Below are 16,078 nucleotides of genomic sequence, written 5' to 3'. Positions count from 1 at the left end.
TTCTGGTTCACCTTCTCATCAGCCCATTAGGAAATCCAATCAAGTTTTATGAAAATTCAAATTTGGCTGGATATTGAAAATTCTATATTGCTTAAAGAATTTTTAAACATAGAATGAAAAAAAATTAGAACTGAAAGGCTTCAAGAGCCAACATCCCATCCAAAGCAAGAGATGCTTTTATGGGATTCCTGACAAGTCATCCCTTTCTATTCAAAGGGAGCTTGGATTGGAAGCTTATTCCTTCGCAAACTAGCAATTCCATCACTTGAAGGCTCTAGTGATAAGGAAGGCATAATTAGGTAAGTCAAAATTCCACTGTCCTTCACCTAGCCTTTGACTGGTGTTCAGCCATCTGAAGGGACACCAAACACATCATCTCTTTTTCACCTGATAGTTCTTCAAATATTTAAAGCCAGTTCTCATCTCCTTGTGATCGTTTCCAGGCCAAAAATTAGTTTCTTCAATCAGTTTGAGATTTCAGGTCCCTCAGCATGGTGACCCCTGTCATCACTCTGTTCCCTGGTTTGTCAATGTCCCTTTTACAAGATGGCGCCCCCAAATCTAACAATATTTCCATATTTCCGACATAGTCTTTCCATATGGACACGACTCTTACCCTACTGTGGTCTCAGTTTGAGTTGGCTTTTATAGCAAACCTTGACCTACAAGTTCCTTGTTGCAGCAAGTTTCTAACTCCTCAACCTCAAGCCCACAGATGGCTAAAGAGTCAGGCCTCATCATCCTGTACTTCTACCACTGATATTTTTAATCAAGCTCAGGTGTTTTGTTTTTTTTTTAATCTTTTCTAAATTTCATCATATTGATGTCAGTCCTCTGTTCCAGCCTGGTTGGAGTCATTAACTTGATGTTTAGAATACCTCCCCCATTTGAAGAACAATGGGGAAAAAGAAGGTGATTCTCAAATGTTAGATCAGTATTTTAGCATGTGGCAAAAGTCCTCAATAGGGGATCCCTGGGTGGCGCAGCGGTTTGGCGCCTGCCTTTGGCCCAGGGCACGATCCTGGAGACCCAGGATCGAATCCCACATCAGGCTCCCGGTGCATGGAGCCTGCTTCTCCCTCTGCCTATGTCTCTGCCTCTCTCTCTCTCTCTCTGACTATCATAAATAAATAAATTAATTAATTAAAAAAATATATATATTCAAAAGTCCTCAATAAAACAGTTTAAAATTTAAATCCAGGCTTGAAATTTAGATTCTATTAGAGGTATTTCTGTAAATATTGTTTTGGATCCTTTCATTTTCTCCATGGGGAATGGGTCAGGGTGGGAGCAGGTTGCCTGTTATCCTGGTTGCATGGGTGGTCAATATGTATTACTCACAATATTAAAGACTTTCTCACATGATGGTGCCATCAGGACAGTTTTTTGAATTAAAAAAATCACTGTATAATCTGGGCTTTGATCATTTCTCTGGCCTCTAGGTAGATAGAGTTGGACTCTTCTGGCCTACTTATAAAGATTTCTCAGTTGGACCTTGCTCATGTCAGCAACCTCTGGGCTTTGGGCATAAGAGACTCCTTCTCTTCTTATTAGGAAGCCCAGACCTGGCTGGGATTTTCTAGGCAGTACTCTGTAGCTTTCCAGAGCTCTACAACTCCCAGGGTAAGGACCTCATGGGGATCCCAAGCAAGGGGCAGTGAGCTCACAGGGCAGGGCAAACACTTACCTTTCAGCCCCTTCTTGGAACTGCCATAAAGTGCCTCATAGATCTGTAGCTCTGACTGGAGGGACTGGAAGAGCTGCTGTTTCTCTTCACACTGTTGCTGTAGTAGGGCCAGCTTATGCTGCAGCCTGCAGGGAAGAGGCAAGGGCCTGCTGAACTGCCAGGGCCCGCTGAACTGCCAGGGCCGCTGGCCACTCCAAGGGCAACCAGCCATCCAGCCAGCCTCTGCACCACAGTGTTTTTGCCCTAGACATCAGCCCAGGGGTCATGAAGACCATTACTTTTATTTTACAGATGTGGAAGCAGAGGCTGAGAGGTTGCAGTAACTTTGCTTGAAGTCATGCCATTAGCTACATTCACTGGGAGCAGACACACAAGCTCCATATTCTTGCTGTGCCTGTGGTGCTCTTCTCACCGTGACAGGAAGTTACAGGGTTTATGCCTAGGAGGCGTATGACGGCTAGTGTGGATGCTTCCTACATTATGGTGAGACTAATATCCTTAAACCAACTGGAAGGATGAGTACATTTTTTCTCTAGAATTGATATACTGAAATTTTTTTTTTTAAGATTTATTTATTTATTTGAGAGAGTGAGAGCATGAAGTGCTGCAAGCAGTAGGAGGGGCAGAGGAGGGGGAGGGAAAGGAAGAGGGAATTCCAAGCGAACTCTGAGCTGAGCATGGAGCCCAACACAGGGCTCATTCTCAGGACTCCGAGATCATGACCGGAGCCAAAATCAAGAGCCAGGTGCTTAATCGACTGAGCCACCCAGGTGCCCAGGATATGCTGAAACCTTCTAAAATAGGGTCTTACTCTCCCAACTTTGGAGTGAAAAAGGCATCCCCAGAGAAGTCCTTCTCTCTCCTAAAGTCATCCATAATTCAGGAATAGCAGGTGGGAAACTGAGGGTCCTGAAAGGCACCAATACCAGTCTTGCCATTCTCCGCTCTTCTAAATCTGAAAACAGGGCTACCTTCCTTCTCACTGGGCTCCATCTTACCTAGAGTCTTTCTCTTGGAGGGACAGGCGCTCCTCCTGGAAGTGCAAGATCTCCTGCTGCTTCTCCTTCAAGTCTTCCAAAAGCTGCTGCCGTTCCTCCTTTTGGTGCTCTAGCTCCATTTCCAGCTCTTGAAGTCGGGATTGAGAGGACAGTAGAGCCTCCCTCAGGCATTCTGTCTCCTGGGAGTGCTCTGGTGAGCAGAACAAAGGTGTATTTACAGTGTGGGGCCAGAGGTGATCAGGAAGATGAGCCCAAGCTCCTCCATCCCGACACAGGCAACAGGGAAACTAGCTCTTGCCGCAGCTGCTGTGGGAGGCAGAAGGCATCAGCTGATTACATCCACACACCTGGGGGAAGGTGCAGCCTCATCTTTGCACTGCCCTTGATCCTCTGATTTAATAAGGTCTACCCTGCTTTGAGAGAAAACACTCTGGGGCAACCCCGGTGGTGCAGCGGTTTAGCGTCGCCTGCAGCCTGGGGTGTGGTCCTGGAGACCCGGGATCGAGTCCCACATCAGGCTCCCTGCATGGAGCCTGCTTCTCCCTCTGCCTGTGTGTGTGTGTGTCTCTCTCTCCCCCTCCGTGTGTGTCTCACATTAATAAATAAATAAAATCTAAAATAAAAAAAAGTAAAAAAAAAGACTGTCCTTTAAAAAAAAAAGAAAACACTCTGGTTTCTAATGCTCGCTATTTTCTAAGCTCATGCACCTTCTGTGATATAACCTGTTCTTGAATTTGCCAAAGATCAACATCAAGATGTCTCATCTACGGGTTTTTAGAATATTTTACATTTGTCAATTTGACAACAGGGAAATCTGTTCTTTTCTGGGCCTGTGGCATCTAAATGATCTTCATGGTTTCTCAGAGACATTGACAGGGACTCTGAGAATCAAACTGCAGGTGCTGTCAGTCCTGGGGTGGGGGGCGGGGGTAGGGGCAGAGGGAGTCCCGGGACCTGGCTGACTATGCTTGTTTACATCTGGGTATCTTCTCCCCAGTGAGGTCTGTGCTAGCCTGTCCTGGCATGCAATGGTGGTTTCACAGCTGTGCCTTCTCTCTTATCTTTGAAGTCATGTTACTTCCCCATCAGTGACTTTCCCCCTTACACCTTCCTGCTCTGAAGAGGCAAATTTCAAAATAGACACTTGATGTCTCTTCCCATTCCACAAGCATTCTTTCATTCTGAGCTTAATGCTTTAGGAAACTATTAGTCTTTCATGGCTTTTCAATAAACATTTGAAGATAAATATAATTTGCTGTTGAGAATATATTGATTTGACCAAGTCAATTGACACTAAGCTCAGCTACCCCACAGGTCACAGAGAAATGATGTCCTCTCCCCTTTGAATTCCCATCCGAGAGTATTGGGAAAGTTCTGGAGGACATTCTGCTGACACCTCCAAATTCAGAGTCCTGAGAGTTCTGAGCAGAGAGGAGCCTGGAAGGAGCATGTGAGAAGAGGTAGTGAGGAGACAGGGATGAAAGATCTGTGCTGGAAGAGACACAGGAAGCTGTAATAAATTCTGGACAGGTAGAGCAGACACTTAACCAGTATCCAGTTTCATAACTAATAACTGAATATCTGAATGTCTAGGGTTGCATGAAGGTGGTGGATTTCCTAGAGCTATTTGTTCCTGGAGCCTCAGAATGTGAGGGCCCTAACCTCTCAGAGAGAAGCCCCTTCTAGACTGAGAATAGCCCAGAGATTTTGGGTTAGCAGATTAGCTGTTGATTCTATCATTCTCTTGGGGCTTCTCCAAGTGGTGACTGGTGTGGTCAGGAGGAAGGGGAACAGGAATGAGCACAGTTTCTTCTGGCTTTTACCACCCACCTCTAGAAACATGACTCAGCTGAGCCTGAAGGCTCCGGTTTTCTTCCTTAAGGACTCTGTTCTCATTGTAGAGCTGAGGTGTGGGTTCCAGGCCAGGACTGTAGAAATTAGAGGTGGATCCTGTCCCAGAAAATACAAACAGATAAGTTACACATTTGGGTAACAGATGCTTTCAGAAGTTACCCATCTTGTACCTCCAGAAATACTATTTCAACCTAGCAGAAATGCTTGGGTACTTGAGGCCTGGATCAAACCCCAGTGGGCTGAATGCCTCGTTTCTGTGTGCCTCCTCCAGTGGGTTCTGTGCGGGCACTACAACATGCCCTAGCTGCACCCGGGGCTCTTGCCCTGCAATAGTTGCTGCTGTGCTGTGGGCAGGACCAGGGTGTATAGAAGGAATGACCTCCAAGTGACAGCAGCTTGAGAGGAGACTGTGAGGAGAAAGGCCACCTCAGTGAGTGGCTCGGGAGGGCCCTGGCTGGCCTGGCTCTACCATTTGCCAATCCCATGACAAGGCACAGAGAGGTCAGCAGGCAGTTGCATGAGCAGATTAAGGACGGGATGAGAAGTCAGACACTCTGTGGACATACCTTGTTAGTTCTGCCATGAGGAAAGTTCCCTCTTAGCTCCAGTCTATCTACAAAGCGAGGATAAGAATATCTACCCCACCTGACTTGCTGGACAGTTTGAAAGGAGCAAGTAGAGTAAAGCCTAGCATGACGCTTTGAAAAGCGTGAAGCTCAGCCCTCCCTTCAGAAGTCCCCCAATCATGCCCAGACATGGTGGCTCTGGGCCTCTCCTACCATTGCCACGGGCTGTGCAGCTAAGCCGGTGTTCCAGCTGTTCCCGCAGGCGGTCATTGATGCAGATGGACTCCTCTAGGCGCTGGCGCAGGTTCCGGATTTCACCAAGATGTTCTTCTAGCAGGTCAGCCCCTGCAGCCATCCCACCAGGAGAGGAAAGAGGTGGGAGATGGAGAATCCTGGTCACTGGCGGGGCCTGGCCAGTGGCCCCTCAGCAGGATCCCTAAGCATTTCTGCATCTTTCCACCAACCGCCTTTTCTCACATGGGCACTCAGGAACTCAGTGACTTTGCTTAAAGAGTAAACTGGTTTTCTAACCCAGGACAGCCTGGCACTAAGCATGCCTCCCACAGGGCTTCTCCTACACACAGAAAATCTGAGGGAGTTTTAAAGATTTGTTTATTTTTTAATTTGAGAGAGCGAGCGAGCATGAGCAGTGGAGGAAAGGCAGAGGGAGAAGTAGACTCCCTGCTGAGCAGGGAGCCCAATGTGGGGCTTAATCTCAGGATTCCTGAGATTATGACCTGAGCCAAAGGCAGACACTTCATCCACTGAGACAGCTGGGTACCCCAAAGCATGAGGAAGTTTTAAGTGTAAGTGTAGAGTGACCAGTATAAGTGGGGAATATAAGGAAGTTCCATGTGGTTTAGAAAAATAACTGAAGTATCTGAAAAGGTGTGGTGACCTCCTGAGTGTGACTTTCTCACCTGAGTGCAGTGGGGAAGACCTCACTCTATCCTGATACCATTCCTCTCACTGATACTTGACTGAACACTTTTTTTAAAAGATATTTTTTATTTATTCATTCACGAGAGACAGAGAGAGAGACATAGGCAGAGGGAGAAGCAGGCTCCCTGCATTGAGGACCCAGGACCCCAGGACCACCACCTGAGCCAAAGGCAGACACTCAACCACTGAGACAACCAGGTGCCTCTGAGCACTTCTTAACAAGGCTTTAAGCCCTTCCTCCAGCCTTAGAGAGAAGGCCTAAGGTAAACAGACATGTATATAAACTTCTTCTGTGTAGTGAATGACATGAATATGAAAGCACAAGGTACGTCCCTGACTTTCCCAGGCCTCTAAATAGTACTGACACCTGGGCAGGGAGGCTGCAGGGAGGCATGTAGAAAGGTCCAGCACTGATCAGGCCCTTTCATTTTACCCCTACTTGGTGAGTCAGGGACTAGAGAAATGAAAAATGTCCCTGCCCATGTAGCAGAGGGGTAGACTTTAAGTGAGATTTCATCTCACAGGCCGACCCCCTCAGCTTCATGTTTTACCTGTGGGTTTGGAGTTAAGCTGACACACAGAGGATCCTGAGGATAAGTCGCCTGATACACTCCCCTTCTGAGGCCTCATCACATCCCACTGGCTGCCGCTACCCAGGTAGCCAGGCTCCAGGATTCTGCCCAATTCTGTGCTGCCACTTGGAGGAGAGTGGGGCTGGGCAGGGTTGAGATATTGGGAAGAGTTGGCTTCTAAATGGTTGCTTGGCAATGCAGCTGGGGAAGCAGGATGGACGGTGCTGACACCTGGGCAGAAAGAAATGTGAGTGAGGAAGAGAATATTGGAAGGGAAGGACCAGCAAGGAAGTGTGGGATTGTTGATAATGGACAGCAATGAGGACACGTGCAATGGCGGAGATCCCAGTCCATTCCAGAATACCAGTTAGATGAAGAGCATAACCTAGAGGCCATAACTTTCACCCTATGTATTTTCTTGCATGAGACATCAAGAGGTAGAGGATGGATAAAGTATCTGAAAGTCACCAGTGTACACAAAGGAAAAGTCCAGTAGCTCTGTTCCTGGCTTCTACTATAATTCCTCATGATAGAGTCCAGGAAAGTTTCAGAAGGAAAACTCATTCCCAAAGTCAGGGGATACAGCACATTCCTATTCACAGATGTGCTCAATGCTAGCATCCATGGAGGGATGTAGGACCTTTCATTTAACATAGGCTGATGCTTCCGTAGATCTTAGGAAATCATGGGCCTTCATCTGAGCCAAATCATCTTTGCTTCTATGTAAAAAGAAGTCCAGCCTGCAGAAGAGACAGGTGGATAGGGCTGTAGTTTAGGATATTCATATTCAGAAGATGCTTTCTTTCAGGGATTATCAGTATGGGCAGCAGAGTAAACAGGTAGCTCAACCTAAGCAAAGAGGAAGAGGTCATCAGCCCCACCAACCAAGCCAAACTCCTCTGAAGGGATAATGCAACTGGCACTTGTCAATTTTTATCTCCATTTATAACTGGTTCTCAAATTTGGCTGCATATTAGAGTCACCTTGGAAAATGTAAACAAATAAATACTGATGCCTGGACCTCCCAGAGATTTTTGCCTTAACTGGTATGAGGGTACAGCTTGGGTACTGGATGTTTTAAAATCATCCCAGGTGATCTTAATAGACAGCAAAGTTTGAGAAGTACTCTTTCCCCAATTTGGAAAATACTAGGTGTTTATTAGCATCCCTGGGAATTAAAAAGGGGGATGAAAAATGTCAACATCTAAGTTTGTTTGTTTTTTTTTTTTTTAAGTAGGCTCTATGCCCAATGCAGGGCTTTAACTCACAACCCTAAAATAAAGACCTGAGCTGAGATCAAGGATAAAATGCTTAACTGACTGAGCCACCCAGGTGCCCTTTAGTATCTAAATTTAGGATTCAGTAAAGATACGACGATTTCCTACCTCTTTCACACTCCCTTCCACCCTAGCTCAACATAAGGCAAAGGGGGAAAATCAGGGATTGTCAACAGCTTACTTTTTAACCAAGGTCTTCGAAAGTTCCAAGTCTATCAGTAACAGTGATCAGTATTCTCATGTTCCAGTTTGCCCTGGCCACACAATACAGAGCACATGCCCTAAACCATGCAAAGACACCAGACAAACTCTAGCACAAGGAGATTTCTGCCCCAAGGTGACCTGAGAAACCACCATGCACCACTTTCCACGTGGAAGCCTGTTCAAAGCAAACAAGGAACACTGGTAATCCCTCAGAGAGGGCTTTGCTTCAGAATGGACAAGACAGGGCTATAATCTTGCTCACCAAAGCTGGGAACATCCAAACTCTGGTCAATGGCTTACATTAGACAGGACTTTAACAAATATCCACAGACCATTTTGCACAAATGTTAGCTTCTATCTTTCCTTTTGGACAAACTGACAGATATGGAAAGGTAAAGGAAAAGAAAAATAAGCTAGAGGACACTCGTGCCATTTTGATACAGGAGAAATTTGTTATCCATCAAATGATTCCAGAACCACTAAAGGAACAAGTTTTAGGTCATAGACATCAAAATCTTCTACTGATCTCTAAAGAGAAAGAGAAAAGATTGTTCAAAGGGGCTTCTAGAATTTGTTGAGCTTAGCTCAGCCATATGTTCCGAGCAGGATGGTAACAAAACCATCCTAGACAGAAAAGGTAAAATGGAAACAGGAAACTGGAAGCAGAAGACCTGATTCAAGCCCATCTCTCCCACTTACTAGTAACCTTAAACAAGTAGCTCTACTTTCCCAAGCCTTAGTTCCCTGCTCTGGCTCCACCTATCACTCAAGTGGTGTGAGGCTCAGGTAAGACCAGGTTCCTGTTGCTGGGTAAGCCTAGATTGCCTCATCTGTGTAAAGCTGTGATAAGCAGGAGGCAGTCTTTTATTTTATTTTATTTTTGTTTTTAGGAGGCAGTCTTTCAGACTTCACTGCTGCAAAAAGGAAGATGTAAAACTCTTCTAAAAATGGTCTTATTTAATTGGTTTTGGGAATCAAACTGGGACAGAGTAGGCTAGACAGCATATTCATTTTCAGAGATGACAAAAGAAATAAACTGGGGTAAATGACAACTGGGGCTTCAGGTATATAAATTCTTGGCTGTGGTTCTAGATCATTGGACACTGTGCATGGTGACCCTTAGCATCAATCTCTGGATCACGTGACTCTTTTTTAAAGTCACAGAATGTGATTTTAAGGTAACATCAAACTTATTTCTAGATTTTTAAAAGCATTATTAGGAGTAAATTCTTCACGTGACAGTTTTTCTTATTTTTTTTAAGCTATAGTTAATCACCCACAAAATTTTTATGATGAGGCATCCAGCCCATACATATATCAAAGCCTTTCCAAAAAGATGACTGCACATAGTCTATAACTGATAAGCTCAATTATCTCTGGGAGTCAGAGGGTAGAATTTATAGTCAGATATCACAGCCTGTGCTTCTGGTTCTAGCCACCCAGATGTCACCTGTCCAGGGGTAGAAATGAACCTTGTACAACAGCAAGAGGGGCTTTGCCACTTCTTCTGAATCCCTCACTACTACCCTTTTTGCCCTCAACCTAATGATGTCAGGATCTGAACTTGATTAAAAAGCATTTTTCATAGGAGAATATAATAGGCATGGAAAGGATTCCCCTGAAAGTGGCCATCTTTGCCTCTCAGGCAAGGTACAAAAGCTTTTTCCATGTCATCAAGGTGTCAGAGCTTCACTATACTTAGTGGTACCCCACACTGTCAGCAGTGGGAGAGGACCAGGTCTAGGGCCTGATGAATTGATGTGACACACACATCAGAAAGATAACAGTAAATATATTTCCAAAAAAAGCAAGCAGAGCCATCTGTCAATCATCCACTAGTATTGTGTACACCCTATGTTTTTTTTTAAAAACTCTGCCATCAAGCCAAAGCCATGCAGAGCCACACAGGGTAGGGCTGCCATGCCCAAGCACACAAACACAGCAGGAAGTGCTCACTTTCTCCCAATTGTTTCTGCAGCATCTGCAGCTCCTGCTGAGCCTCTGCCAAGGAGACCATAGGTGTCTCACAGCAGCCAAGGAGGGGAGGGCCAGTGGAGCTGAAAGGCAGGAAGCTGGGTGGAGCTGAGGGCAGTGGTGCCTGGGGAAGGCTAACCAGTGTGGATATGGAGGGAAAATGAAGGCCTAGAAACACAAAGTTGGGAAGAAAGGAGACACGTCATTAGAAAGGAAGTGGGAGAAAGGAACGGGGAAAAGATGGAGAAGATGAAACTATTTCTTGTTCAGATGCCTCCTTTGGTGGTGGCTATCATTCAGCATGGTGCTTGCTGACATGGCAAAGGGCAAGCATTGCTATCCAAGAGGCTGGCTTAGCTGGCCTCTCTGCCTTCTCCCTTGCCAGGGATATCTGGCATACATATTCTAGGCTCATCTTGGAAACAATTGGTTATAGAAGGCAAAGTTGCATAACTGTCACCTGGGCAGCTATGAGATTTCATCCCAGCCATCCCATGAACAGATTGGTCAGGATGGTTATGCCTCAGTGCTCTCAAACATCCCTGGGTGTGTATCAGTCCTTGCCCCTGTGACAGGACTCCCTGTACCTAGAACTCCTCTGAGAGCATGAGGGCTCACCCTGAGGAAGGCAGGAGCAGGCCAGGACTGTGGGAAAATGTACATTCCTCATGCATGTAATTCAAGTCTCATGGAAACAAACCTCAGAATCTCAAATCAGTGTATTCATTTACCAAATGAAAAATAAAGGTCTTGGTGAAATGACTCAAACACAATAGCTTGCATGCTTGTCTGGATGTTCAAATCACTTAGGAAAAATTCTTAATATGTGCAGATTCTTCAGGCCATGATCTATGTAATCATAAACTTTGGGAGGAGGGCTTGGAAACGTGCATTTTAAAAAATCTTCACAGATGACCATGATGTAGCCCATCTAAAGACAGGTCTTTAGGGACCCTGGGATGTTCTGATGTTTGAATCGGTCTCCTTTTTCCTAAAAACAGTTTTGTAGCAGGTAGCCCATGGAGGGAGCCGAAACCAAGACTGACCTGTGGAGAATGCCTCCTGTGGAAGACAGTGCTTACATTTTAAATCACATCCCTTGCCCCAGGATGCTGACACACTATCAGAGTAGCACTGCAAAGACACCCACGTTGCCAAGAGACACAGGCCAGGCATCCCTAGGCATCCCCTGAAGGGAAGCCTTCTGATTTTAAAACCCATGGCCTTCTGCTCTGTTTGATCCCACAACATTTACACATATGTCTAAGTGCTAGGCATATAGCTTTTTCCCATGACTTCCCTGGGACAGCTGCTGCCTACTCTGGCCCAGAAACTTTGAGCTCAGGCTCTGAAAGAGTCAGACACATCCCCTCTTTAAGATTTCAGTGACTTGTTCTCAGGAGAGCTGGGGGCAGCAGAAGGAAAGCACTGTGCTCTCTGGGGGCACCTTACCACACTGAAGGCAGACAGCCAATTGTGGCAGGAGGTAGGAGGTGAGGACAAGGTTTGCCTTTTTCCTGCCATTACTGGTATGGGGCTGTGATTGAACCGCACACCCCCCAGCAACTAGGCTGGGGCAGGTAAATAAAAACTACCCCAGCTGGCTCCAGGATACACACTACATACATATCGAGGGCTGCCAACCTGTTCGTAAATCCATGAATGATCATATAATAGGAACAGGATCTTTTCTGAGGTCACTGAAACATCCTGAGCTGCTACAGAGGCTTACAGTACAGATAAAATGGGTAATGTTTACAGGTGAGCAGAAGTGGCTTTTGTTGTGTTGTTCTTTGCTACTGTAATCCTAGGAGAAACATTTTGCCTCTTTGCTCCCCAGGGTAAAATGAGAGAAAAGAAATGAAAATATTTTCTTTAAAATGATTCTCCAATTACTGGTCAAAATTATTATGCAGATCAAAGTCTATTGTAGATTTCTGATTTTTCTAAAATATTTAAAACAAAGAAAACTCAGACACAAGTGGTGAACTATGATGATCTCTTGATTTCATCTAGGATTTAATGCATATAATTTATAGCACTCTCTCCTGACAGTGGAGACATTCATCCCTGAAGAAAAGTCAAACAGGCTGCTGAGGGAGAAGAGAAAAACCTCCCGCCATGTCAGCTGTCGCATACCTGGATGGGCCTGGCTGGCCTCTTGGGGGGGGTTCTGGGGAGCTGGCAAGCTGATGGGGTTGCTGCTGGGTTCGGCCTTAACCCCCTGAGGTACACTGGTTGCTGATGGTTTAGAAGACAGTACAGCAGAATGACTCAAATGATGGATGGAATCTACAAAACCCATGAATGAAAGAAAATGGTGGTTGACAAAGAACTAGAATCTGGCCTTATATTTAACCAGGGGTACCAAGGCAGAGCCTTGCTTTCTGGAAAAGCATCAAGCACAAGCACTGTGAACAGTGTTCATTTCCTTGCTTTCAGAAAGCTTCTTGAGTGGGGCAAGCCACCTTAGAGGTGATAGGCCCAGATCTGGAAACCATGAAAATGGTGCTTCTAAAAATACCAGGTGGGACAGACAGCATCTGTGACCCCTGACAGATAACTTGGGATACTGTTCAGGAAATGCAGCAAGCAAGATCATTGCAGGAGAGATAAGATGTCCCATTTTAAGAAGGAAGTTAGTCAGGTAGTCTGTGGTCATGAGGCAGTGGGGAAGAAAAGTTGGCCAGGATCTTCTCACTCTTCTCACTGTGGTTCACCTTGGGTCTACCAGTGTGCACATCCATTGGAGACCCAGTGACACCCTGCAGAGTCAGGAGCAGAGCAAAGATCCTGAACCACAGGGGCTTGTGCTTGGTGCTTGGTCCCAGAGCCATGTTCAGCCTGATACACACCAAGATGGATCTATAAAGCCTGGTTATGGAAGTTTCCCCTCAGCCTAGAGAAAGGTGGTACCACTCAGAAAGTGGAGGCTACCTGAGTGACCAGGCGGAGCCTTCTTCTCTTCATAATGTGTGTACTCGCTGGCTACATCCATGTCAGAGCAGGCTTCCAGCTCATCAGACAGGAAGGAGGAGCTGCTGGGAGAGCGGTGGGAGTCTGACAATGCATGGCTGCTGGAGGGTGTGAGAGACCGGGCATCTAGCTTGGCCTGCAGGACTTCAATCACTTTCTCCTTCTCCTGCAGCTCCCTGCTGAGCCTGGTGGGGTGAAGTGGGACAACAGGTGAAGCCAAGGTCACCGGGTCAACTAGTCCTGACTAAGGCACATGGGAAAAGCCACAGAAGTCAAGGAAACCATTCCTGCAAAGAACAATCAAAATAACCTATCACTGATTAGGGGCGGAGAGTACAGAGGTTTGGGGAGCAGTAGCTAGTCAGTGCACTGGCCACATGATGTGCTGGGGACTGGCGGAGATTGGGCTAACTCTCTAAGGCACTACTGTTCTAAGTGCGGCCCCAGCAGAGCTGGAGTCCGAGAATTCTTGGTTACCAGTCTCCAAGAAGATAAGTACAGTAATTGAAGGTGAGTGGTGAGAAACATATAGCAGTTTGAAATTATCATGGACAGCCAAAAGCAGGGTGTGTGGAATCATCTGGTTGATTGTCTATGTCTGTGATGGATCAGAAATAATAACCAAAAAAACCCCACTTTATTCTTCACCACTGGAATTTTAAGAAGCACCACATAGTCTAAAGCACACTTCTGACACAAAGGGGCTTGAATTAGTGGCTACAGTGGATTTTGGCCCCATATTTTACTGCACATTATACAATTATACATAGTGACTCATTGAAAACTGGCTCCTGAGACACTGTAGCCTCCCAGGCATCTGCAACACCTAGGCCTTTCCCCTTAGGAATTGTACTGTGGTTCTTTGATTCTTTATTCCCCCAAGGAAATTGGGCAGTTATTAAACTAGCAGCCAATTCAGCTTGGGGTAAGCTGACTTAGCAGCACAGCTTCAACTTTAAACACATAGGAGGAAAGCAGAGGATAACCTGAGGGTGCCTAGAAGCCCTGGAACCTGGTTAGTTTACTTTTGGATCAGACTGACTCTAGGTTACCAAGCCTGGAGAATAAATATGCAAATAGAAATCAAAAGAATTATAGCAAAAGAGAGTAAAGAATTAGGCTAAAAACAATAGTAAGGTGTTTCATGAATTCATTATAAGCAGCATTCTACCCCCACCCCCCACCACCCCGATTTATGAAGTTGTAGTCACCCTGGACCCCTTGAGCCTTGTTCCTGATTCCTTTACCAGACCCTATTTCAAATTACCTGAGGGCCAGTGGTTCAAGTCCAGCTTGATCTTTCTCACTTTTATGATCCTCTGTAAGCCAAATTCAGAAAGAAATGGTAAGAAATTAAACAGGTCCCACTTCCCACATTATAAATGCAGGAACTTATGTGGGTACAGAACGGTGACTCCTCTATGTCCAGGACATGTAGGAGAATTACTCTGGGAGGCTGCAGATTGTATCCTCAGAGGGGAGACCTGTAGGCTCTCCTGAGCTCACAAGGCACCTCTCCTGACCTGGTGATCAACATCATGACATCTTCTACCCTAAATTGATGCAAAGAAGTTTATTTTTTTTAAATTTTTTTTGATGCAAAGAAGTTTAAAAGGCACTTGCCCAGCCTCTCTCTGGAACATTCCAGCTTCTAGACCTGCCACAGACTGACTCCTAGATGTATGCTCTGTGTTGCATCATAGCATTCATGTAGAACCCACTCTTGCTCTGAGGAGATGACAAACAGCCCTGTCCCAACCTGTGCACCAGCATGTGGGATGGCTGGCCCCCAAGACCGATTGTGCTCCCCCTCAGGTACTCTCAAGAATTTTTTTCTAGGCAAAGAGCTCCATTAATAATAACCAATAATAGCCAATATTCCTAGTCCTTGCACCATGACATTCAGTGCCCAAACCATGGCCAAAGGGGAAGGTGCTTTATCCATATTGGAATTATATTCACGTATGACACCACGCAATAAACAAAGAAACAGATGCTGAAAGGCTAAGCCATTGCCCCAGGCAAGTTAATGGAAGCATCCAGGCCACCACCTGGGTCTTGGAATTCTGTCAGGCTCTTTTGCACTATGATGAGGTCCTCTAATCTCTTCTCACTTTCTCTCCCTTAGCACTGGATGGACACAGCCTACTTCCCTAAAGGTCACTTGCCACGAGTGCTCAGGTTTCTGCTGTCGCAATCATGACCTCTCCAACCCTGTGTCCTAGTCAGTCCTAATCCTGTAATGGTCCCGGGAAATGAAGTGGAAGCAGGACCTGGGTTAACCAGCTGTGGTGGAGGTGTGGTGGCCGCCTGGGCCTGAGGCTGTGGGAGTGGCTGAGAGTGTGCCAAAGCACTGTGGCCAACTTACTGGTGTTGAGTTTACTGGTGAGCCTCTCTGTCAGCTGGCTTCCCTGGGCAAGTTGCTCACGGAAGCTCTGGCCCAGGTAGTAGTCAATGTCATTGCTCCTAAGAAGGTCCTCAAAAGATTTTACTGTATCTTTTGCATGCTGGGTGAGAAGATAACAGATACCTCTCCCTTCTCGTATCTTCTGGCGTAGGTACGACAGCTCTCGGGCCTGATCCTGAATTAGGGAATCATATTTCCTAATATAGGAGACAAGAGGAAAAAGTAAGAATGAAAATGAGTGAACGTTAAATTATCGGCCTTTGGTAGAGATTTCTTTTCTTTTTTTTTTTTTTTTAAAGATTTTATTTATTTATTTATTCATGAGAGAGAGAGAGAGAGAGAGAGAGAGAGAGAGATAGGGGCAGAGACATAGGCAGAGGGAGAAGCAGGCTCCATGCAGGGAGCCCGATGTGGGACTCAATCCTGGGACCCTGGGATCAAACCCTGAGCTAAAGTCAGATGTTCAACCACTGAGCCACCCAGGCGTCCCTGAGAGATTTCTGTGAGACCATCTCTAAGGAGCTCCCCAGGCTATATTCTGGCACAGAAACCAAAGAAGGTATTTAAGAATAAATCTTGCTCTGATACATGACTACATCAATCTAGTGTGCCACTGTTCTT

General features: G+C 45.8%; 1 protein-coding gene across 50 annotated transcripts in view; it reads right to left on the bottom strand.

The window, feature by feature from the left end:
• LOC112912050 (myomegalin-like) overlaps window positions 1-16,078 on the bottom strand; it is a 224,455-nt gene that overhangs the window by 13,229 nt on the left and 195,148 nt on the right. For 27 of the 50 annotated variants that reach the window (XR_012003055.1, XR_012003056.1, XM_072766730.1 and 24 more), the window contains 10 exons: window positions 15,419-15,654; window positions 14,318-14,369; window positions 13,012-13,235; window positions 12,214-12,366; window positions 10,057-10,242; window positions 6,599-6,850; window positions 5,319-5,450; window positions 4,516-4,635; window positions 2,686-2,875; window positions 1,688-1,812 (listed from right to left, as the gene is read on the bottom strand). Coding sequence is in view for 48 of the 50 variants with exons in the window: in XM_072766730.1 (XP_072622831.1) it covers window positions 1,688-1,812; window positions 2,686-2,875; window positions 4,516-4,635; window positions 5,319-5,450; window positions 6,599-6,850; window positions 10,057-10,242; window positions 12,214-12,366; window positions 13,012-13,235; window positions 14,318-14,369; window positions 15,419-15,654 (1,670 nt within the window). In the remaining 2 variants the exon portion in view is untranslated. The remainder of the gene's footprint in view (window positions 1-1,687; window positions 1,813-2,685; window positions 2,876-4,515; window positions 4,636-5,318; window positions 5,451-6,598; window positions 6,851-10,056; window positions 10,243-12,213; window positions 12,367-13,011; window positions 13,236-14,317; window positions 14,370-15,418; window positions 15,655-16,078) is intronic. The other 23 variants (XM_072766732.1, XM_072766740.1, XM_072766731.1 and 20 more) reach the window with 2 other exon arrangements.

The sequence above is a fragment of the Vulpes vulpes genome, chromosome 8, assembly GCF_048418805.1.
Source record: "Vulpes vulpes isolate BD-2025 chromosome 8, VulVul3, whole genome shotgun sequence".
NCBI lineage: Eukaryota > Metazoa > Chordata > Mammalia > Carnivora > Canidae > Vulpes > Vulpes vulpes.
This window is presented reverse-complemented; position numbering and strand designations above follow the sequence as displayed.